Source organism: Sceloporus occidentalis, unplaced genomic scaffold, assembly GCF_023333645.1.
Source record: "Sceloporus occidentalis isolate IW3139 unplaced genomic scaffold, rSceOcc1.0.p SCAF_5, whole genome shotgun sequence".
NCBI lineage: Eukaryota > Metazoa > Chordata > Lepidosauria > Squamata > Phrynosomatidae > Sceloporus > Sceloporus occidentalis.
The window spans coordinates 173847636-173868195 of record NW_028316985.1 but is presented as its reverse complement, the minus strand read 5'-3'; the positions used below and the strand labels follow the sequence as shown (position 1 = coordinate 173868195).

The window sequence follows — 20560 nt, the reverse complement described above, 5'->3', positions numbered from 1 at the left end:
ATTCTCTGTTGCCATACAACAAGCTTACTGCAATGCCAATAAAAAGATTAATTCTGTATTTCATTGTCATGATTTATTTGTACATAAGAATAGCTCTGCTTAGATGAGGTCAACATTTCACAGTTAGGACCCATTTAAACCTGGTCAATGATCACTGACTTTGGAGAATAAACATATAGATTATATATAGAGAGAGAGTGAGTGAGTGAGTGAGTGAGTGAGTGAGTGAGTGAGTGTATTTAAATATGACTATTGTATTAAATATTCCTGTAAGGCAGCTTATGTTGGAGCATTTGTGTGACCAGCAGTCCACACCTCCAAAGCAGTATGCCTGGATCAAACCCCAAAGAGATACTCTAAGCTTGTGCTGGCTGTAGTAAACTTTCTTCCACACAGAGAAGCAGCAAACGAATGACACCCTGAGCTCTTGGTCAGAGGCACTTTAATCTTTGTTCCACTGTTTACAAATCAGTACTCATGCGGACAGAATCTCATGCCTATACAACACAACACAACATACGACACCCACACTGGATACTGGAGCTCCTCCCTTATATACATCTGCCATCTCCAGGCATTGAGTCCAGCCACTTCCCTGTGTGTTATATCTATACAAGTCCCCCATGTGGCATGACTTTGTGCTTTCTGCCAATTGCTGATTTTATGTCCTCCCATGATTGTATCATACTCCATTGCCACATCTGGGTCTAAATGCTTGGTCATCATGGCTTCCTATGACCCATAATAACCCTGTTACCTTTGTCCCACATCTGTACATTTTCCAGGATACCTAAATCCTGACATGCCCCTCCAAAATGTTCAGATGTGTGATGATGTTCCTTACCACACTTGTTTACTTTCATGAAGTGTTCTCAACGACCACCAAGGTTCAGTCCCATCCGGATAGACATCCTCTCATGTCTCTCCACTGGAAATGCCTTTGTGAGAATTTCTGCTACATTATCTTCCAGACTAATGTATCTCAGTCCCAGAACCCCGTTCTGTATCATCTCCCGCACATTCTGGTACTGGACATCTATGTATTTGGTCCTGCACTTCAGGTTCTCTGCTTCTGACATGGCTATACATGATTGTGAGTCTGTGATGGTAGGTGTTTTGCATTCCTCACCTAGATCTTTCAGCAGTTGTCTCACCCATTGAATTTTGTTTGCCATTTCGGACAGTGATGTGAGCTCAGGTTCAGTGGTGCTTAGGGCAATTCAGTTTTGCTTCCTGGTCTTCCATATCCCACGGCTGTCACTGTATCTGATTAGTGATCTTGATACTGACTTCCTGTTGGCCAACACCTCCAGCTTTATCATGTTCCTATGAACCACCAGCTCTCTGTCTCTACTGCCCTTCAGATGCCTCAGGACCCTCTTTAAAGCAGTCCAATCTTCCACACTTAACCTTTCTGCTTAACACTCCTAAATATTGGTTCAGTATTTTCAAGAAGCTGTTGGTAGGCCTAGCTGTACTATTAGAAAAAAGGAGGCAACCAGCTCAGACAGCAAGTGCTGTGGAGGTGCCACGAGGAGCAGCCTCCTGGGCATTCCTTCTGAGCCACCAGCAGTTCCTACCCTTGGAGGGCAGAGCTGTGGGGGGGGGTCTCCATCTCTGGACCTCTTCCAAAAGAGGGTGGACATTGGGGATGCTTTAACTGGAGATCCTGCATCGATGGCCCATGAGGCCCCTTCCAAATCAATGACTCCATGATTCTGTGAGTCTTCAGTGTGAGACATGAGTTATTACTATGCCTACCAATTAGCCTCCACCTTGGTATGATTATACAGTGTCAGCCTGGGCCCAGTGAAGCGCCTGTTGATATAGCAAGGTCATGTTGCAGCATTACATCATGCAGTTACATGCAAAGTCTGTTGACTACATGTTTTTAACGTCTGTAGAGATGTCTTTATAGTCTTTCACACCTTCACATGCATGCATATGCACACACACACCTAGAGAAAGCGCCATAGTTCTGACAACCTATAATTATGCTAAAATCCATCTTTTTTGCCAGCAGCTCAAAAATTTCAGTTGGCTGCTCTTGTCACCTTGTAAATATTTTCAGCTTTCTTTCAGCCTTTTCTTTGCTTGTTTAAAACACACACACATCCCTTTTCAGCCAATATTTGAGCTATCACTCAGTTGTTGGTTTTTTAAAGTTCTGAATATCAAAATTCAGTGAGCAGGAATTTTGGAGTTAAATTGTCTTTGTGAAAAATGAAAAACTGTTAACAGTTGTGATTTATTTCTCAACACAAAGAGAGGACAGATTGATGCTTTGGTTAACCAGTACTAGATGTCAACCATTTTTCCAAAGGAAAGGAAGCAGTCCCCATTCTGAGTGTTTGAAAATGTTCAGAAAATTCTTATATTTGATGAAATTTTTACCTGATACTAACCTCTTTAATTCTCTATACACTGTTGTTTTGCAGTTTGCTTGTTGAAAACGGATCTCTTTCTCTTAGTTTTGTTGATTCTACTAACACTGTTCATACCAAAATCTACATAGTCATTTACTAAGAAAACCCCAACTTGACTGTATTAACTGTATTGTTAATGAGACTGGTATAATTTTTGTGTGTGCGGTCATTTTCTTATATTCATCTGTATCATTTTTTTCTTCTTCATGAAATTTTTCTCTCCTAATATTTATAGTTTGCTCTTCCCAATTCCTTTCTTCTTTCTCTGTGTTCTCCACAAGTTGCTCCTGCCTCTCTTCTGGTCTGTTGTTAAACTGACACCATTGTTGTTGTGTTTGTAAACAGAAAACTTTTTTAATAATAGGGTGAGATACCATTATATATTGAATAGTTTTATTCCATACATTTGTATACATCAGGTGTGAGTGAGCAAAGTGGAGCCTATGGAACCCCCAGGGGGACAGTTTTCCCAAAAAATTCCTTTAAGAGGTATGGAGAGCATTTTGTTTCTCATTTTCAGTCCTCCTATCCATTTTAAGCTCTCAGAGGAGGCATCTTTCTAAAACTGGAAGTGACTTCTGATGACTTCCTGTGGCTAAAACAAACCCTCGAAAGGCCCAAGGTCTCATCCACCCACCTCTCAAATGGTCCCATAATCCCTAGAGGGTATTTGGGGGCAAAATATTTTGATTTTGGGGGGTGGAGCTCTCCAAGGTCTCAAGGGTGGGGCTCCTATAGTTGTCCACCTGTTGACATTAAGAATAGGAAAGTGTTTTTACAGCCATCAACACCCCCCCCCCACACACACACACACAAAAACCTTCTCCAATTTGCTTTTGGTTGATGAAGAAACAAATGAACTTACAGGAGAGGAAGTGCCCTCGGTGGCTCAGTTGTTAAATGCCTGTACTGCAGCCACTCACTCACAAACCAAAAGGTTGTGAGTTCAATACCAGTCAGGGCTCAAGTTCAACTCAGGCTTGCATCCTTCTGAGGTCACTAAAATGAGTACCCAGCTTGTTGGGGGCAATTAGCTTACAGTTGTAAACTGCTTAGAGTGGGGGTAGGCAACCTTTTTGAGCCGGGGGCCGGGTTGCTGTCCCTCAGACAACTGGGGGTCCGAAGCTGGGGGGTGGAGCTTCCACCCTCCGGGGGCGGGGGTGCGTGCTGGGGATGGAGCTTCCACCCTCCAGGGGCGGGGCCGCATGCTCCGCCCCCAGAGTAATAATAATAATAATAATAATAATAATAATAATAATAATAATAGTTCCAAGCATGGAAACTACTACAATGCAATTCAAAAAAAAGGAAGAAAGCATGCACACTGTCTCAACCCAGAAAGGCACAAGGTGCTGAGAGGGGATTTTGCACAGAGAACACCAAGGGCAAGTAAATAATAATAATAATAATAATAGTTACAAGCATGGAAATTACTAAAATGCAATTCATAATAAAAGGCAGAAAGCATGCTCACTGTCTCAACCCAGAAAGGCACAAGGTGCTGAGAGGGGATTTTGCACAAATAACACCAAGGGCAAGTAAATAATAATAATAATAATTACAAGCATGGAAACTACTAAAATGCAATTCAAAATAAAAGGCAGAAAGCATGCACACTGTCTCAACCCGGAAAGGCACAAGGTGCTGAGAGGGGATTTTGCACAAAGAACACCAAGGGCAAGTAAATAATAATAATAATAATAATAATAATAATAATAATAATAGTTACAAGCATGGAAACTACTAAAATGCAATTCAAAATAAAAGGCAGAAAGCATGTACACTGTCTCAACCCAGAAAGGCACAAGGTGCTGAGAGGGGATTTTGCACAGAGAACACCAAGGGCTCCTTCCTGGCTTCTGAGGGGCCTCGAGGCCCTCAGAGGCCGGGAAGGAGGAGGGGGACACCCGCGCGGGCGTCCTCGCCGGCTCCTTCCCAGCTTCTGAGGGGCCTCGAGGCCCTCAGAGGCCAGGAAGGAGGAGGGGGACACCCACATGAGCGTCCTCGCCAGCTCCTTCCCGCTTCTGAGGGGCCTTGAGGCCCTCAGAGGCCGGGAAGGAGGAGGAGGACACCCACGTGGGCCCTGAGAAGGAGAGGGGGCCTCAGAAGGAGAGGCCTGGGGCCGCATGGGCCCTGGGAGGAGCCCGCAGAGGCCCAGGAGGCAGCAGCGGCGGCGGTTGCCGACCCCTGGCTTAGAGACTGCTCAGGGGGTATGAAGCGGTATATAAATGAAGCTGCTGTTGCTCTTCACCTGTTATCTTTCTTTTTCTCCAGAAGCAGGACAGTTTGAGTGATTCATTTATTAAACCCTTTGCAGGACTGCCCTGAACTCTTTACTATCCAAGAGCAGTAATGAATGTCTAGTCATATTGAGTTCTTTTGGTTATTTAGCAGTCTGTACAGGGTCTCAGAAAGAGAAGACTGGCCACCATCCCACCATAATTGCCCATCTCTTGCTCAAATGCTACATTGTCTCAATCATGCATTTTCCACAGAGACAAATGACCGAGAGCCAAACTGCCAAAACCAGAAATATGGTTTTCTGATCTGATCTCGTATTTCAACTACTTCAGTCAATAAATCAATATTAATTAATTAAAATTTTGACCTATTCAGATTTAATTCCTACTATAACATTGGGATCAAGATTAGTCTGAAAGCTTGCACGTTAGCTGCTCTAACCTTTTTTTTTCCTTTCCTTCCCTTCCTACTCCCATTTAGTTACGATTGCTAGCCCTGTTCATAGCCAGTTATAACTTCTAGTTCAAAAACCATGTTTTAGATTAGGTTTCTGATCTAAGGTTAAAATACAACGTTAGCCGTAGTTAAGAATGATCAGATGTAAGTCTGAATATTAGTTAAAGAAGATGCTCAGGGAGAGTGGAGTTTGGAAGAGGAAACATCATTTGGTTTGATTTTATTTGCTGTTGTGAATTCATAGAATCATAGAGTTGGAAGAGACAGCAAGGGCCATTCAGTCCAACCCCTGCCATGCAGGAACTCTCAATCAAAGCATTCCCGACAGATGGCCATCCAGCTTCTGTTTGAAGACTTGCATTGGCCTTTTTAGCTGCCGCATCGCACTGTTGACTCATGTTCAACTTGTGGTCTACTTGGACTCCTAGAACCCTTTCACACGTAGTTTCATTCAGCCAGGTGCCCCCCCATATCTCTGCATTTCGTTTTTCCGCCCTAAGTGCAGTACCTTACATTTCTCCATGTTGAATTTCATTTTGTTAGCTTTGGCCCAGCTTTCTAGTCTATTCAGGTCATTTTGAATTTTGATCCTATCCTCTGGGTTATTTGCTACTCCTCCTAATTTGGTGCCATCTGCAAATTTGATAAGTATGAAACATTGTGAAGTGTAAAAGCTAAGGCATTACTTTTTCAAACTAACTCATTACTACTTGTTTTAATTTTTAAAAGTCACTTTAAAACATGAAGTTGTTCTTCAAGTTACTCTCCAAAGCAGCAGTAAACAATGAGTGACCCTTCAGGTTTAGCTCTCTTACCAGTTGTATGCTAGTTACTTTGTTACAGAGAAAATGATGTATTATACATAATATCATTAGCTGTGGAATGTTAATTCCAAACTCTAGCTTTCTACTATAGTAGCTACATCTACCTTTTCCTTTAAGAAAGAAAGGGCCTGAACAGACAGGCCAAAATAAAGCTGCTTCAGGTCACTTTGGAGGTATGCTGTTTAAATGACACACGCATCTTAAGAGGCTAGAAGCTGCAGCTTCTTAGGACACATGCTTCATTCAAACGGCACATTTCCAAAGTGGCCCGAAGCAGCTTTATTTGGGCCTGTCTGTTCGGGCTCAAAGAAGTTAAATAAGTACTGTATAATTTTTTTCCAAAAAAGGAAAAGTATCTGCTAGAGACCATTACAGCAGTATTCCATGTCATAGAATTCCAGAAGAGTAGGCCAGTGATAGGCAACTTTTCTCAAATCTTAAAACAAAGAGAGAGATGCTGATCCCATGGCACACTGTGATATTATAACTGTATTGAATATTTACAGTACTCTGTTTTCTTTTAAAAAATTTCAGAGCATGTACGAAGATATAAATCTTACCACAGTGACGTATACAGCACAGACAGTGAAAGTCCGTCCTTCATTTCTTCTGAGACAGATTTCAGGCAAGGTAAGACTCTCTGACCATTTTAAAGCAGGGGATTACTGTATTTTCTGGTGTATAAGTCTACTTTTTAACCCAGGGAAATCTTCTCAAAAGTCGGGGGTCATCTTATACACCGGGTGTCATATTATAGGACAGGTGCTGAAACTTCTGAGCCGGACTGGAGAATCTGCGGTCGCTGCATATGGTGAGGGGAGCTCAAAAACGGCCACGGCTGCATCCCCGCCATATGCAGCAATCATTTGAAAGCAGCTACCGCTCTGATAGTCTTGGACACAGGGAGCACTGGGCAGGCAGGGAGAGCTGACCAATCCAAGCAGGCTTTGTATACAAGTTTTCCTGCTAAGTACTTGCATGTCATAAGCATTTGAATTAAAATTACCATATTGAAATCAAATTTGATTTTTTAAAAAATTTTATTTGGTGTGCGTTGGAAGAGGGGTAGTCTTATACGGTGAGTACATCCCAAACTCTATATTTTAACTGGAAAGGTTGGGGGTCGTCTTATGCCCAATCGTATTATACGCCGAAAAATACGGTACTTGTACTGTGGTTGATTTTTCTGCATTTATGGTCTTAACTCGATGAGCTGTGACCTTACTGGATGTAGTTCTGCATTATTCTAAGAAATGATGTTGAAATAAGTTGTTTTAAAGGTACTTTCCCTTTTCACTGATTAATGCTGAGTATACTGGAGGCTAGGGGAGAGAACCATTATGTTAGAGGCAGGGGATTTTTGCCCACCTTATATTATAGATTCCAGTTCCCAGAATTCCTACCCAGCATGGCCACTAATAAGAGGTTGTGGGAATGGTCAAAAGTTCCTACCCAGGAGTTATATGCAAGAAAGAAGACATCTAAAGAGAAGCCTGGGTATTTCCACCTCAGTATTAGTCAGGCTATGTGAGAAGTAAGGCGAAGAAATACAGTAAAAGAAGATAATCAGGAAACAAGTGTGGAAAGTAGGCCCCACACTGACAGGTAAGGGGAAAGGTGATAACCTCCATATTGGGCCACCCTTATTTATGACACCACTATTTCCAAATGGAGAGACAAAAAACTTTAAAATTTGACAACTGCCATTTCCCTCTACATAAAATGAATTGTTTCTTGGCTTTTCCTCACATGGTAAATGAGAAGATAAAGAGAATGTTTTCCTTGCTGTGACATAGCAAGATTTTTGTTGATGATGATAAGACTGGCATGATTTTGCCCATTTTTGATATTGATTTTTGTGCATTTCTTTAAAAATTCTAATGAATGTTGCCTTGCTTCATGGACTGTTAAAAGGTGTCATAGGCACTCTACAGATGGGTGCTATAGGGTGCCCTCGTCACATGAGAGGGGCGGTGCTTCCAGACGCCCCTCGCACGTGACGAGGACTTCGCAGCTGCGCAGCGCCATCTACACGGTGTGCACAGCTATGACATCGCAGCTGCGCAGCATCCAAACAGCACTGCGTAACTGCAACGCCATCTGGACACCTCTGGAGGTTTGCAGCATTGCAACTGCGCCTCAAAAAGGAGCCGTTTCCTAACGCTCCTTTCTTGCTGCACAGCAGCGTCACACATTTTGGTATTCAATGGGGCTCAAGCATACACGTTTTTTGTTTATGCGGGGGGTCCAAAACGGTTCCCTCACATAAAGTAAGGGCCCACTTACCTTGAAGGGAGACTTGAAGGTAACTTGAATGTAGGCTCCTACATCCAGTGAAAATACAAACAATATAGTAAGTTGTCCTTTACACAATCCTAAATTATGATTTTATTCTGGGTTTTTTTCCCCATTTGCCAGTGAGGAAGTTTGAAGCACTACGGGATGACTCCAGTGGTCCTTCCCAGGCAGCAGGTGATGCCTCTCCATTAGGTCGACTTCAGGGGCAAAGATCAAGGTAAAGAAAAAAGAGGAATCCTCAATGTAGCAATTAGCTTACAACACTCTCAGGCACAGTTCAGCTCTAAGCACAATTTGTTCAAATATGAATGACTAATGAACTTGAGTAGCTCACCTCTCCCATTCCCTTCTATCCTCATGTGTCCAGCTACAGAAAACTACCAAATTATTGTTATTCTTATTCTGATCATGGTTTGTAGGGAGCCCTTAAACTTCATTTTCCTGTTTTGGATATTGGGAGAAAGTGGTTTAAGAAATTGGGAAGCTACTTCTGAATCTGATCTTAGGAGGAGAGAAGGGAAGGGATGGCATGTCATGCTTGTTAGCATACAAACTTGCCAGAACACTGAGGTCTTCAGGGGAAGGCTTTCTCTTGGTCCTGCCACCATCACAGGCTGATTTGGTGAAGACATGAGTGGGAAAGATAGAGAGAAAGAGATAGAGTGCCTTCTTGATGGCTGCTCCCACACTCTGGAATGCCCTAGCCTCCGCTAGGCTGGCCCTCTCCCTGCTTTCTTTTCACCAGCAAGTTATGACATTTTAATATATAATCCTATCACAGTGGTTTTTATATGGGGTGTGTATTTTAGTTATTCTTTTTAACTTTTGTATATTTTAATATAATTTTATACTGTTTTTAGTTAGATGATTTTAATTGTTTTTAATTTTTTATTGTAAAGTTTTAAAAATGCTTTTATCTGTGAGCTGTCTTTGGTCCCTTTCTGGGAGATAGGCAAAATGCAAATGAAATAAATAAATGTAAATATAAATAACATTCAGACTGTTGGCTTTTTGAGCTAGCCCCCTTGATACCTAACCCTTGTTACTTATTTTATATCTAAACCTTGCTACCTGTTTTTCTGAAAGTCTGGAATATTCAGAGCTAGTTTTGGTTTAAATCAATCCTACTGGAACCTTGTGAATGTTTCTTTTAAAAACCCTCTAGATGGAGGTTTCTGCAATTTCACTGACACATGTATTGCATTACCCAAGTGTTTTATAGCTAGGAACGTTATCCTGATATCCACCTAATGTATCTTGCTCAGACTTGAAGAGTTTAAGATTTCATCAGTTTGAGGTGAAGTCTCAGACAGAACTATTTCTGACTCATTCCCTAAGAAATAGCTATGTATCCATGGCCTCAAAGAATATTGATTTTGTTGTTGTTGTTGCTTTTAAAAAAACTATCTTACCACATGTAGAAATGGAATGTTTCTGTAAATATAAGGTTGGTATGTGTGACTTTGTATCATTAGCCACAAAAAGTCAAAGGGAAATCTGGGTGACCAATGTCCAGTTGCAGGTGTTCAGCTGGGCTCATGGTGATCAAAACTCTATCAATATCTCCTTTTGGATATTGCAAGGATACACATACTTGTAAGGACCAAAGCTTAGAAAAGTTACTTTTTGGACCATAACTCCCAGAATTCCCCAGCCAACATGTCTGAAAAATTCTGGGATTTATAGTTCAAAAAAGTAACATTTCCATGTTCTGGTCAGGACTAGGGTTATAATCTTTGTGTATCTTACTTTTATCAACTAGAATGAAAATTTTCAAACTTTTCTTCCACCCAGCAAGGTGATGAGTTTTTTGCACATTTTTCAGAGATTTCTCCCTTCTTTTTGCACAAATTACATGAAAAACAAATTACACAAACATATGTTTATTACAGAGTATTGAGAGATACCTTTTCCCAAAACCCTAGAACTCACAGTAGCTTACAAACATTAAAATCAAAGCAATTATAAACTCACTTCACTTGAAAAAACAACTGCAGGGTTTCTTTCTTTCTTTCTTTTTTCTGCTACGTTTTAAAAGTAAAAGTTTTGGATGGATTGTTGCACCTTTTTGATCAGCAATCCTTTGTCATGCTTACTATATGTGAATTGATGCTTGCAACAGGGTTGGCAATCAGAAATGAAACAAAAGACCTGCAATTGGGACAGAAGACAATGAGGGGCAAAAGGAACATGCCATTCATAATTGCAATTGAGAGAGTACTGGTGTAGACATTTCCCTTGAAGCTGTGAGAAAAGCAGTCTGTAAGAACCTGTCTTGTTGTTTTCCAATATGGTGTTCACTGTAAAGAGGAGAAACTATTTTTTTTCATGTAGATAGATAGACAGATAGACAGATGAATAGAAAGTAGGAGGAATACCAGTGTGGTTAAACTTTCCGCTGTTGGAATCTGACTGCCAAATAAAATAGCTTGAAGCAGAGAAGACTACAGGTCTACATTTTTCTGGTTTGTTTTCAAATGCTGCACCCCATTCTGTTATAAATCAGCCCTGCCCATCTTTATCCACCCACAAGAAAATGCCTTATTGACTGCAACCTTTCCTCTAACTCTTAATCATTTCTTGGCTCTTCTAGTTTGGGATGACTACAATGGGTTAGCTTTTTCTGTCTTGATGATGCCATTATGAATCTGAAAGATTTTACATCTTCCAGTTCACAACCTTTGAGATAAGATCTGCAACCCAGATACAAGCACTGTATTCTGTTCTTCATAAAATCCACTCCTCTTGGTAGCCTGCCCTTGGGCTTGAGCTGCTTTATAATGTTTCTGAAGCTAATATTCACAAAGGTTCTGCAATCCTTGCTAGAAAAAAAATCAAACCAAATAATAGGAAAAATAGCCAATAACGTTGGAATTAAGTAGAATATATCCCCCAACTCTTTGGCATTGGTTTTGTTTATGAAAATAGTTCTCAAGTCACATATTCTTTTTTTTTTTAATTTACATGTTTTATAATGCTCAAAGTCATAGGCATAATTAGGGCAAACACTTAATCCTTCTCTCCCCCCATAAATCATTCAAATATTTTCTTCATTCAAAGCTCCAGATTTGTCAGACCTCCAGAGGAAATGAGCCCCAGTGATTGTGTTAATTACTTGCAAATAAAATATTTGGATTAATTGCAGTCTCTCAGTTTACAGTATTCTGAAGCAGATCTCTGTTGTATATAGAAAATGGATGCGATTTAAACAGAAATTCTTAAGTCTGTGTTCAGAAATCTTTACCATGGACAGCCAAAAACATTTTATTGTGCCTCTTTTCTTAGTTTATTAGAACATCTATATTTATCCCATGCTCTCCAAATTAGAAACCTTATGGAGCATTATCAGCTCCAGTGTCAGTAGATTGGTGGCAGCTACAAACCACCTCCACAAACAAATTTTGCCAAGAAAATCCCATCATAGGTTTCTCTTAGGTCTTCCATAAATTTGAAATACCTTGAAGGCACACAACACAGAGAGACATATTGATATTAAGATTCTTCCATGGCACTTTCTTTACTCCTTCTCTTCTCTTCTCTTCCATGCCCACCTCAGGTGATTCCTCCTGGAGCAAACTACATGTTCCATGCACATTTACAAAAGAAAGAAGAGATGGAGGAGGGCTGGAGAGAGAGGGAGGGACTCAGCTTTGAGTGAAGTGATGATTTAACCTTACCCCATCTACCATTTTGCTAGCCCACTTCTTTTTCCCTATTCTATATAGGGCTCCTGGTAAATATTTATTCCTGTAAACTAGCATCTGGAACATCTTTGGGGGAAGAAACACCTTGGGATGGGCTGGCAGGGAAAGGATTAAGCACCTCTTCCTTGCCACTTCTCCAATCGCAACCAGATTCCCAAGGCTGCCTCTCATTTTAAAAAAAAGGTTTGTGTCTTCTTGTGAATAGCCAGAGATAACACATGATTTGTCCCTAAAGGAAGCAGTTGATATTTTGACTTCATCCCAGTCAGAGTCAAGTATTACCTATGTGGTTGAGCAAACGCTCAACAGATCTGTTTAACAGAAATTCATAAAAAGAAGAGTGTGATTTAAAAAGTGTTGGTACATTATTGGCTTTACAAGTGAAGAAAACAAGCAGTGAACACTGTAAAGAGTAATTTTGGTCTGTAGAGGTCAGTATGTTAAAGAGACTTCTGCTTAGAATTAGATTTTAGGAGAGTTTCCCTTTGGATTACAACAACTATGGTTAGTGGCCAAGTTGAGTGTGGGATTATGGGAGTTGTGGTCCAAAAAAGTAGCTTCTCCAAACTCAGCATAGAATTCTCTTATTCCAGAAATAATAAGAATCACAAGTGGGACAGCTTCCATGACTCCAGCACTGTGACAAAAATAGTTGTACATGTACAACTTCTGTTTCCCTCTGTCCTTTTGGAGGGACAGGCCACAGACATATGTTTAGAGATACAGCCACCTTAGTTCTATTCCAACAGGATAAATTTCCACCTCTTGCCTTCACAGTGTCTGCTCCTTCTTTCCCCATCAGTTCTGCTCCTGAACCTTCTGCTTCTCCTCATCTACACTCCCTAACTCATTCCTTAACTCTGGCTTCCTCCTCTAGACCCCAGTGTGCAACAGTACCTTGGTAAGTACAGCAGATGATCCCATTACTATAACTCTCTTGCCTTCACCATGATCCCACCTTCCAGCTGACTGTTAATCCTATACTCTGATTTAAGAACACAACAAGGCAAGACATTTGGGGGTATAGTTACAAATTTAGGCTGACCTTGAGGACTTAAGTAGTATGGAATTAAGGGCTTCTTGAATCTTACAATCTTTACAATTATACAAAGGGCTGCTTTGCTTGTTATATAATTCCTATACAGAAAGTACTTTAATACAGTATTAGAATTAGCATACATCCTGGATGTTGATTTTCACTTGCGACCATTTTATACTGAGGTTTTAGGATATGCATACATGTGCAATGCATACATCTTCTTTAAAAGACTGCAGTTTCACATCTGAGTGTGCCCTGTTGTTAAACTCATCAGTGAGGACCACCATCTTAGTTGTCACTATTAGGCCCTGGAACGTCCTGCTGAGAGAGACTGAGTAGATTTCCTCTTGGTTTTCCTCCACAACAGGGAAAGACCTTTTTATTCACATAGGGCTTTGGGATATAAGCTGGTCTGTTGTTAAAGTAGGTACAATTCTTCTGGTGCAGGTTCCATGTTTTATTGTTGTGATTTTACTTGTTTGGGTTTTTAGGTGATGACTTCATGAGGAGCCCTGGTGGCACAGTGGTTAAATGCCTGTACTGCAGCCACTCACTCAAAACCATAAGGTTGTGAGTTCAATACCAGCAAAAGGGCTCAAGCTTAACTCAGGCTTGCATCTTTCTGAGGTTGCTAAAATGAGTACCCAGATTGTTGGGGGCAATTAGCTTACAATTGTAAACTGCTTAGACACTGCTAGTTCAGTATGAAGCTGTATATAAATGAAGCTGTTTGTTTGTTTTGTTTCATCAAGATTTTGCTTTTTGTGTGTCTTCAATTTTTGTTAGCTACCTTGGTCTCTTTTTGGGGTTGGGGAGAAAAAAGACAGGATATATAGTCAATAGGCTAAATCCTACATAAAGCAGACCCATGCAAATGAATTGTAGCTATAAATCATAACTCATTTAGTTCCCATTGAACTCAGTGGGTCTACTCTAGGTAGCTCTAATACTGGTTTTAGCTATATCAGCCTAGGATTAGCAGATGCATTAATGAGATGTGACAGTCTGCACAGGGATGGTATGTCAGGAATGCTGACACCTTTCCATCTTTGTTTGAAGCATCAGAAGCTGGCCCTATTCCTCAGCACTTCTGTACCAAGGAAATAAGGTGAGAGTCAGGGTGGAATAGTGGTTTGAGCGATGGACTATAACTAGAGAGCAGGGTTCGAATCCCCACCCTGCCATGGAAACCCACTGGGTGACTTTGGGCAATTCAGATTCTCTCAGCCTCTGAGGAAGGCAATGACATACCTCCCCTGAACAGATCTTTCCTTGAAAACCCTTTAACATCACCATAAGTCAGAAACAACATGAAGGCACACAATAACAGCAACATCTGCTTATCTAGAACATATCCATCTTCCTGAAGGGGAACAATGCCCAGGATCAGCTATGGAAAAGCTTAGCAGGTGGAAAAAGAGAAAGCACAGTTCTTTTTCCTCCCCTCACTCACTCAGTTCTATCGTTTATTTCCACCATTCCATTCTGAATGTCCTTGATCTTGTCTGATTTTGGAGGTTAAGTGGAGGGCCTGGTGAGTACTTGGACAGGAAACTACCAGGGCTCTCTTGGCAGAACTGGGAAAGAGTCCTGCCTTCAAGCATGGAGGGGTGCCTGCCAGTCAGAGTAGACAGTATTGAGCTAGATGAGCCCATAGCCTGATCAAGTACTCCTGTGTTCCTACATTAAACTGTCAAAAGCCATTTTCTGTTACCAAAAACAAGTCATATTTCAATATTTTGCCTCATTTATTATAGTCTGTTATAATGTTGACAGCTTGCCTGGTAGCATTTGTGGGTTGTTGTTGTTTTTTTTAAATGACAATTCAAATATCTTCCCACTGCCTCCTCAATAATAGGCAACATGAAGCACCACCTGAAGGCAACCTTTTAAATCAAGAAGTGATGCTGAAGCGCCAGGAGGAGGAGATGATGCAGCTTCAGGCTAAAATGGCTCTCCGGCAGTCTCGACTAAGCCTGTATCCTGGAGAAACAGTGAGGCCATCCATGCTTGATATGACAAGGGATCCTCTCAGAGAAATAGCACTGGAAACAGCCATGACCCAAAGGAAATTAAGGGTAATATGGCATACAGTTCTGTACACTTTAAGATGCTGAGTTACAACAACATCATTTGCTGTTGTTAGTTGTTCTTCTTAGACTGTTGTCTTTTCCCAGTTATGGTTGTGCCTTATAACTTGTGTTCATGCTTTGGAACAATTGTGTTCATCTAAATGCATAATATGTAATAGAGTGCTTAATATATACTCTGTGCTATGTACCCTTGTATGCCTCACAGCTTGTCTGTTTTTTTAAAAATATCATTGTTATGAACATTCCTTACATACTTACAGGAAGCATGCATGTCCCAACAGCAACAGTGGTGATTAAGCAAATGAAATGAGACTACTGTGTCTGGTTTTGACACCAGGATGTTGAGAAATGTGGAGACATTTAGTTGGTTTTCCTAGAATCTCTCTGGACTACTGGCTGTTACTACTGTTGACCTTAATCCTTTCCAAACTGTCCATGGGACAGTCTACTGTCTAAAGGGCTCCTTGTTGCATGCATAGTAGTATGATATGATCAATGATTTATAAACCTTCTTCCAGGAAAACCTCAGGTGGTTTGAGGTCAATAGTGGCACTTAAGGCTCCATGAAATATAGTTATTACTGATCATCCACCATTGCGGAGTATTGAATTATTCTCAGATCTCATCAGGGTGATGCACACAAGAGTCCTGGATAATGCTGTGTATGAGCTGTGCATGCACCTTAGAATCAGTGTTTGGCAAAGTTATATTTTGATCTGTAGTTCTAGCTGTATTGTTCAAAAAGTATTTTTCCAATATTTGCCTGTAAATCAGAATTCTTTGTGATTCTTGAGCATTCCATGTTGGCAAAGTCCATATGGCCATGTTTCCCTGGGAACATGGCCATATTCTATTCCCTAAAATAAAAACTACAGGCACATGAAGTAGTTTGACCAGGGTGCAGCAGCTCTACAAAGAGAATATGTGATACATAAATAGGGAAGTAGTAGGGATATCAATCCTCCACTGTTTTGTGTTCTTGTGCAAAGACAAATAATGGTAGGTTTCACCCTGGTGCAAGAAAAAACAAATATTCTTCTGTAGTATTTTCCCTGTATTTGAATGTCCCAAAGTGTTGTGATCAGCTTGAGGACAAATAATTACAAATATTCTTTCCATCCCTTGTATGTAGCTAACATTTTTTGAGAAAAATACATGTCATTGTTTCCCATGATAATAATAAATAATAAATAATAAAAACTTTATTTGTATACCGCCCTTCTAAAAACCAGGGCGGTGAACAACAATTCCGAACAATATAACAACAGGTCATACAAAACATTAAAAACAGATTAATAAAAATAACAAAATGTCCATGCCGGCAAGACAGTGCTGACGAGGGGAGGGGGGGAGAGTAACTGGTCAGGGGTAAGCTTGTTCAAATAAGTGGGTCTTTAGCCCCTTCCTAAATTGGGCTAGGGAGGTGGCTGAGCGGAGCTCGAAGGGCAGCGCGTTCCAGAGGTTGGGGGCTGAGATGGAGAAAGCCCTCCTGATGGTAGAACTATATTTCGCCTCTGGAACGGTTAACAATAGCTGCCCTGATGATCTGAGTGTGCGGGGCGGATTGTACGGAGAGAGGCGGTCCTCCAGATACCCTGGGCCCAAGCCATTTAGGGCTTTATAGGTAATAACCAACACCTTGTATTGCGCCCGGAAGCGAATAGGCAGCCAATGTAAGTCTTTAAGGACTGGTGTTATATGACTGGCCCTGGCAGTGCCAGTAACCAGACGGGCTGCCATATTCTGCACAAGTTGCAGCTTCTGGGTATGGTACAAGGGTTGCCCCATGTAGAGCGCATTGCAGAAATCCAAACGAGAGGTTACCAGGGCGTGTACAACCGTTTCAAGGTCTCCCCGGTCGAGGTAGGGACGCAGCTGGCGTATCAGCCGAAGCTGATAACAGGTGCTCCTGACCGTCGCATCCACCTGAGATGTAAGGTGAAGCGACGAGTCAAGGAGCACCCCCAGGCTGCGTACAGAGTCCTTCACGGAAAGCGTGATTCCGTTCAGGGCTGGTGGAACCACCGCCAACCCCGGACCGGGGGAACCTATCACGAGTACTTCCGTCTTCTCTGGATTCAGGCTGAGTCTGTTGTCCCTCATCCAGCCCATTACCGACTCCAGACAGGCCACGAGAGGAGAGACGCCAATCCCGGTCACTGCATCAGTCGGAGACATAGAGAAGACTATTTGGGTGTCATCAGCGTACTGATAACACCGCGCCCCATGTCTCCGGATGATCTCTCCCAGCGGTTTCATGTAAATGTTAAAAAGCATGGGAGACAGAATGGCTCCTTGAGGGACCCCAGATGTAAGGGCCCTCTCATCGGAGCGCACGTCTCCCAGCTGCACCATCTGGGACCTCCCGGAGAGGTAGGACCGGAACCACTGGAGCGCAGTGCCCCCGATTCCCACCTCCGCCAGGCGCCCCAGAAGGATACCATGGTCTATGGTATCGAAAGCCGCTGAGATGTCCAAGAGCACTAACAGGGACACGCTTCCCCTGTCCATGCCCAGACGGAGATCATCGACCAAGGCGACCATAGCAGTCTCAACCCCGTAACCCGCCCGAAAGCCGGTTTGAAATGGGTCTAGATATTCCGTTTCATCCAAGATCGATTGAAGTTGGATTGCAACCGCCCGCTCGATCACCTTCCCCAGAAATGGCAATAGTGAGATAGGCCGATAATTGTTATGCAACAGGGGGTCAAGGGAGGGCTTTTTTAATAGAGGTTTAACTACGGCCAATTTCAAATTTGTTGGAAATTGCCCATCCCTCAGTGAGGTGTTAATAATCCGCTGTAACAACAAGGTTACAGCTGGGCCCCCCTGTGCCGCTAGCCATGAGGGACAGGGATCGAGAGGGCATGTTGTCTTCCTAACAGACTTTCTGTGTTCCAGGCTTTGAGAATGTAATTATTATATCTTTTACAGGCATTCACAAAGTAGTATAGTTGGATTGGTTGTGTACCCTGCCAGTGTGTGTGTATGTGTGAGAGAAAATTAAGCTTATCACAAAGCATCCCGTTTCATGTTGGTCCAGTCAATGCACCTAAATATTATTCTTCCTTTGCCCCATCTTGAACCGTTCATCCTACAGCATGGTGGAAAATGGCAATTTGAAAAGGTAACATGTTAGTCTGATAGCAAGCACACACAGCAGTGTCTTATGGCATTTAAGAGATTTAGAGTGGCATAAGCTTTTGTGGACTAGAGCCTCCTTTATCACATGCATGATGTCTTATCCTTGCATTACAGTCCCCATGTGTTTTCCAGTGACTGCCAGCATTATGGCTACCATGTTTGTAATTACTTAAGTCTTGTTGCTTAAACATTGTAAATCTGATATGAAATTCTGTGATTTGCAGAATTTCTTTGGCCCTGAATTTGTGAAAACAACCATTGAGCCATTTACCTCCTTGGACCTGCCAAAGTCAATTTTGGTAAGATTTCATCTGTTAATATATCATCAATAATAGTGACATAACTAGCTATTGGACCACTGGTATAATAGCTGTGATCCTCCCACCCCCAGTGTCTCCTTCTCTTTAACTTCTCTGTGTGCTCCACATCTCTAGCATTTAGTTACTTTTATTACCTTCTTCCAGGTGGAACTCTCTGTTAACTGCCATTGACTTAGGCGGGGTACATACCGCCACTTTGCGGCGCTCTGCCGCCGCCGCCAGTAGGTCCGCGGGGGAGCCGGAGCCTTCACACGGCCCGACTCCCGCGCGGACCGAAAAAGAAGCTCCAAAATGGAGCTTCTTTTTTCGTCGCGTTTGCGACGTAGCGAGGCGCCAGGGGCGCGCTCGCTACGTCACAAGCGGCGCGACGCGTACGGACGCTCAGCGTCCGATACGCAAAGATGGCGGCGCCCATGTGGAAGGGGCGCCGCCATCTTGTACGTATTCTATACGTACTAGGGTTAGGGGGGTGCGGAAGCACCGCCCCTTCCTAACCCTAGTACGTATAGAAGACGTACTATATGGCTGTATGTATCCCGCCTTAGTTTCTAAAAGACTTAGAGTCAAAATGGGGCAGCATTAGGACAGGTGACTAGATGCTAACTGAAACTTTTAAGATTTGACTTCTAGTATCCATAAGCTACTTTTATCAAATCAATCCCATGAGTATTGCTTGGATGTCATATACTTTTGGTGTCTTTTGATATGAAACAGTTGAATATTGTCTTGTGAATTCTGAGGAAATGCCATCAAATCTATAGATGAGCATATGACAGTCAGAATGTTGGACTTATCTAAGCCAGTACTTTACAGTCTAAATCGTTGGGAGTTCAGAAAAACACCTTTCATATAAGGGTGGATCAAATTTGGTTTCTTTCAGTTCACATTTTTCCAATCCTGTCTCCTATTCTGTTTTCATATCAGTTTGATTTTTTTTTTAAGTGTGCACATTTTTGTTTACATTTCTACTAATTATATGCATTATGTAGTGTATGCAATTTAATCTGTTAAATTAATTTCCTAATATACAGTTTAGTACATTTTCACTCACAAATGCATTTTTGTGCACACTTTTCTCTAATATGAAGTTGAAGGCTTTCATGGCCAGCATCCATTATTTTTTGTGGGTTTTTCAAGCTATGTGGCCATGTTCTAGAAGAGTTTGTTCCTGACATTTTGCCAGCATCTGTGGCTGGCATATTCAGAGAATGCTTTTCTCTAAGTTTATTTCTCAGTGCATTTTTTGATTGAAGGATAGCAAAATTCAAATAAATAGGACATCTCTCTGAGTCATGTATTGGCTAATTTGGTCTAGATTAGATTCACATTAAGAACAAAATCAGCAACTTTCTCTTCCATCCTTATTTTTCCTAAGACTTCTACTCAAGATTCTTTGACCTGGAGATGAAACAGGTTGAACTGTGGATTTTTTGTACAGCATAAGTCAAAACTGTGTTGAATTGCAGCTGCCATCACTTTCAGTTGTTGTTGAATGCAGCTCCTACCATTATTCACCATTGGCTATCCTGGCAACAGTTTATGGAAGTTGCAGAGTCCAGCATGAGAAAGAATGCAACTTTCCCCTGTTGCCCTAGGACTTTTCCTTATTTATTTATTTATTTATTTGTCTTTATCTTTCTTTTTAAAAATCCCACCATCAAATGGCTTGAAGGATAGTTTAATTGTTTGCTTTTATGCATTGGGGATATATAATTTGTTACTGTTCGCTGGCTGTTTGATCTTTCATTTTGTGTATGATTTTAGTCCCTCTTCCCAGTGTCAAAAGCTCCTGACACTTGACTGTCATCTAGACCAGTTGTCAACTTGACATTCTACCTTTCTGTATGTAGGGAGGTCTCAGGGAGTACTACTTATTTGTTATCCAGTACGAAGAGAAAAAAAATTATCCAAAGGTTAAATACTTAGATTCCCACTGATTTCAGTGAAAAATTTGAGCAGATGCTTTTTAAAAATGTTTTAATTTTAAAACATTAAGAAATTTTACATTATATGCC

At 41.6% G+C, this 20560-nt stretch overlaps 1 protein-coding gene across 5 annotated transcripts in view; it reads left to right on the top strand.

The window, feature by feature from the left end:
* Positions 1-20560, top strand: part of PTPN13 (protein tyrosine phosphatase non-receptor type 13) — a 171392-nt gene that overhangs the window by 96117 nt on the left and 54715 nt on the right. For 4 of the 5 annotated variants that reach the window (XM_089526165.1, XM_089526162.1, XM_089526163.1 and 1 more), the window contains 4 exons: positions 6482-6577; positions 8366-8462; positions 14847-15066; positions 18450-18524. In XM_089526165.1, the coding sequence (XP_089382291.1) occupies positions 6482-6577; positions 8366-8462; positions 14847-15066; positions 18450-18524 (488 nt within the window). The remainder of the gene's footprint in view (positions 1-6481; positions 6578-8365; positions 8463-14846; positions 15067-18449; positions 18525-20560) is intronic. The other variant, XM_089526164.1, reaches the window with a different exon arrangement.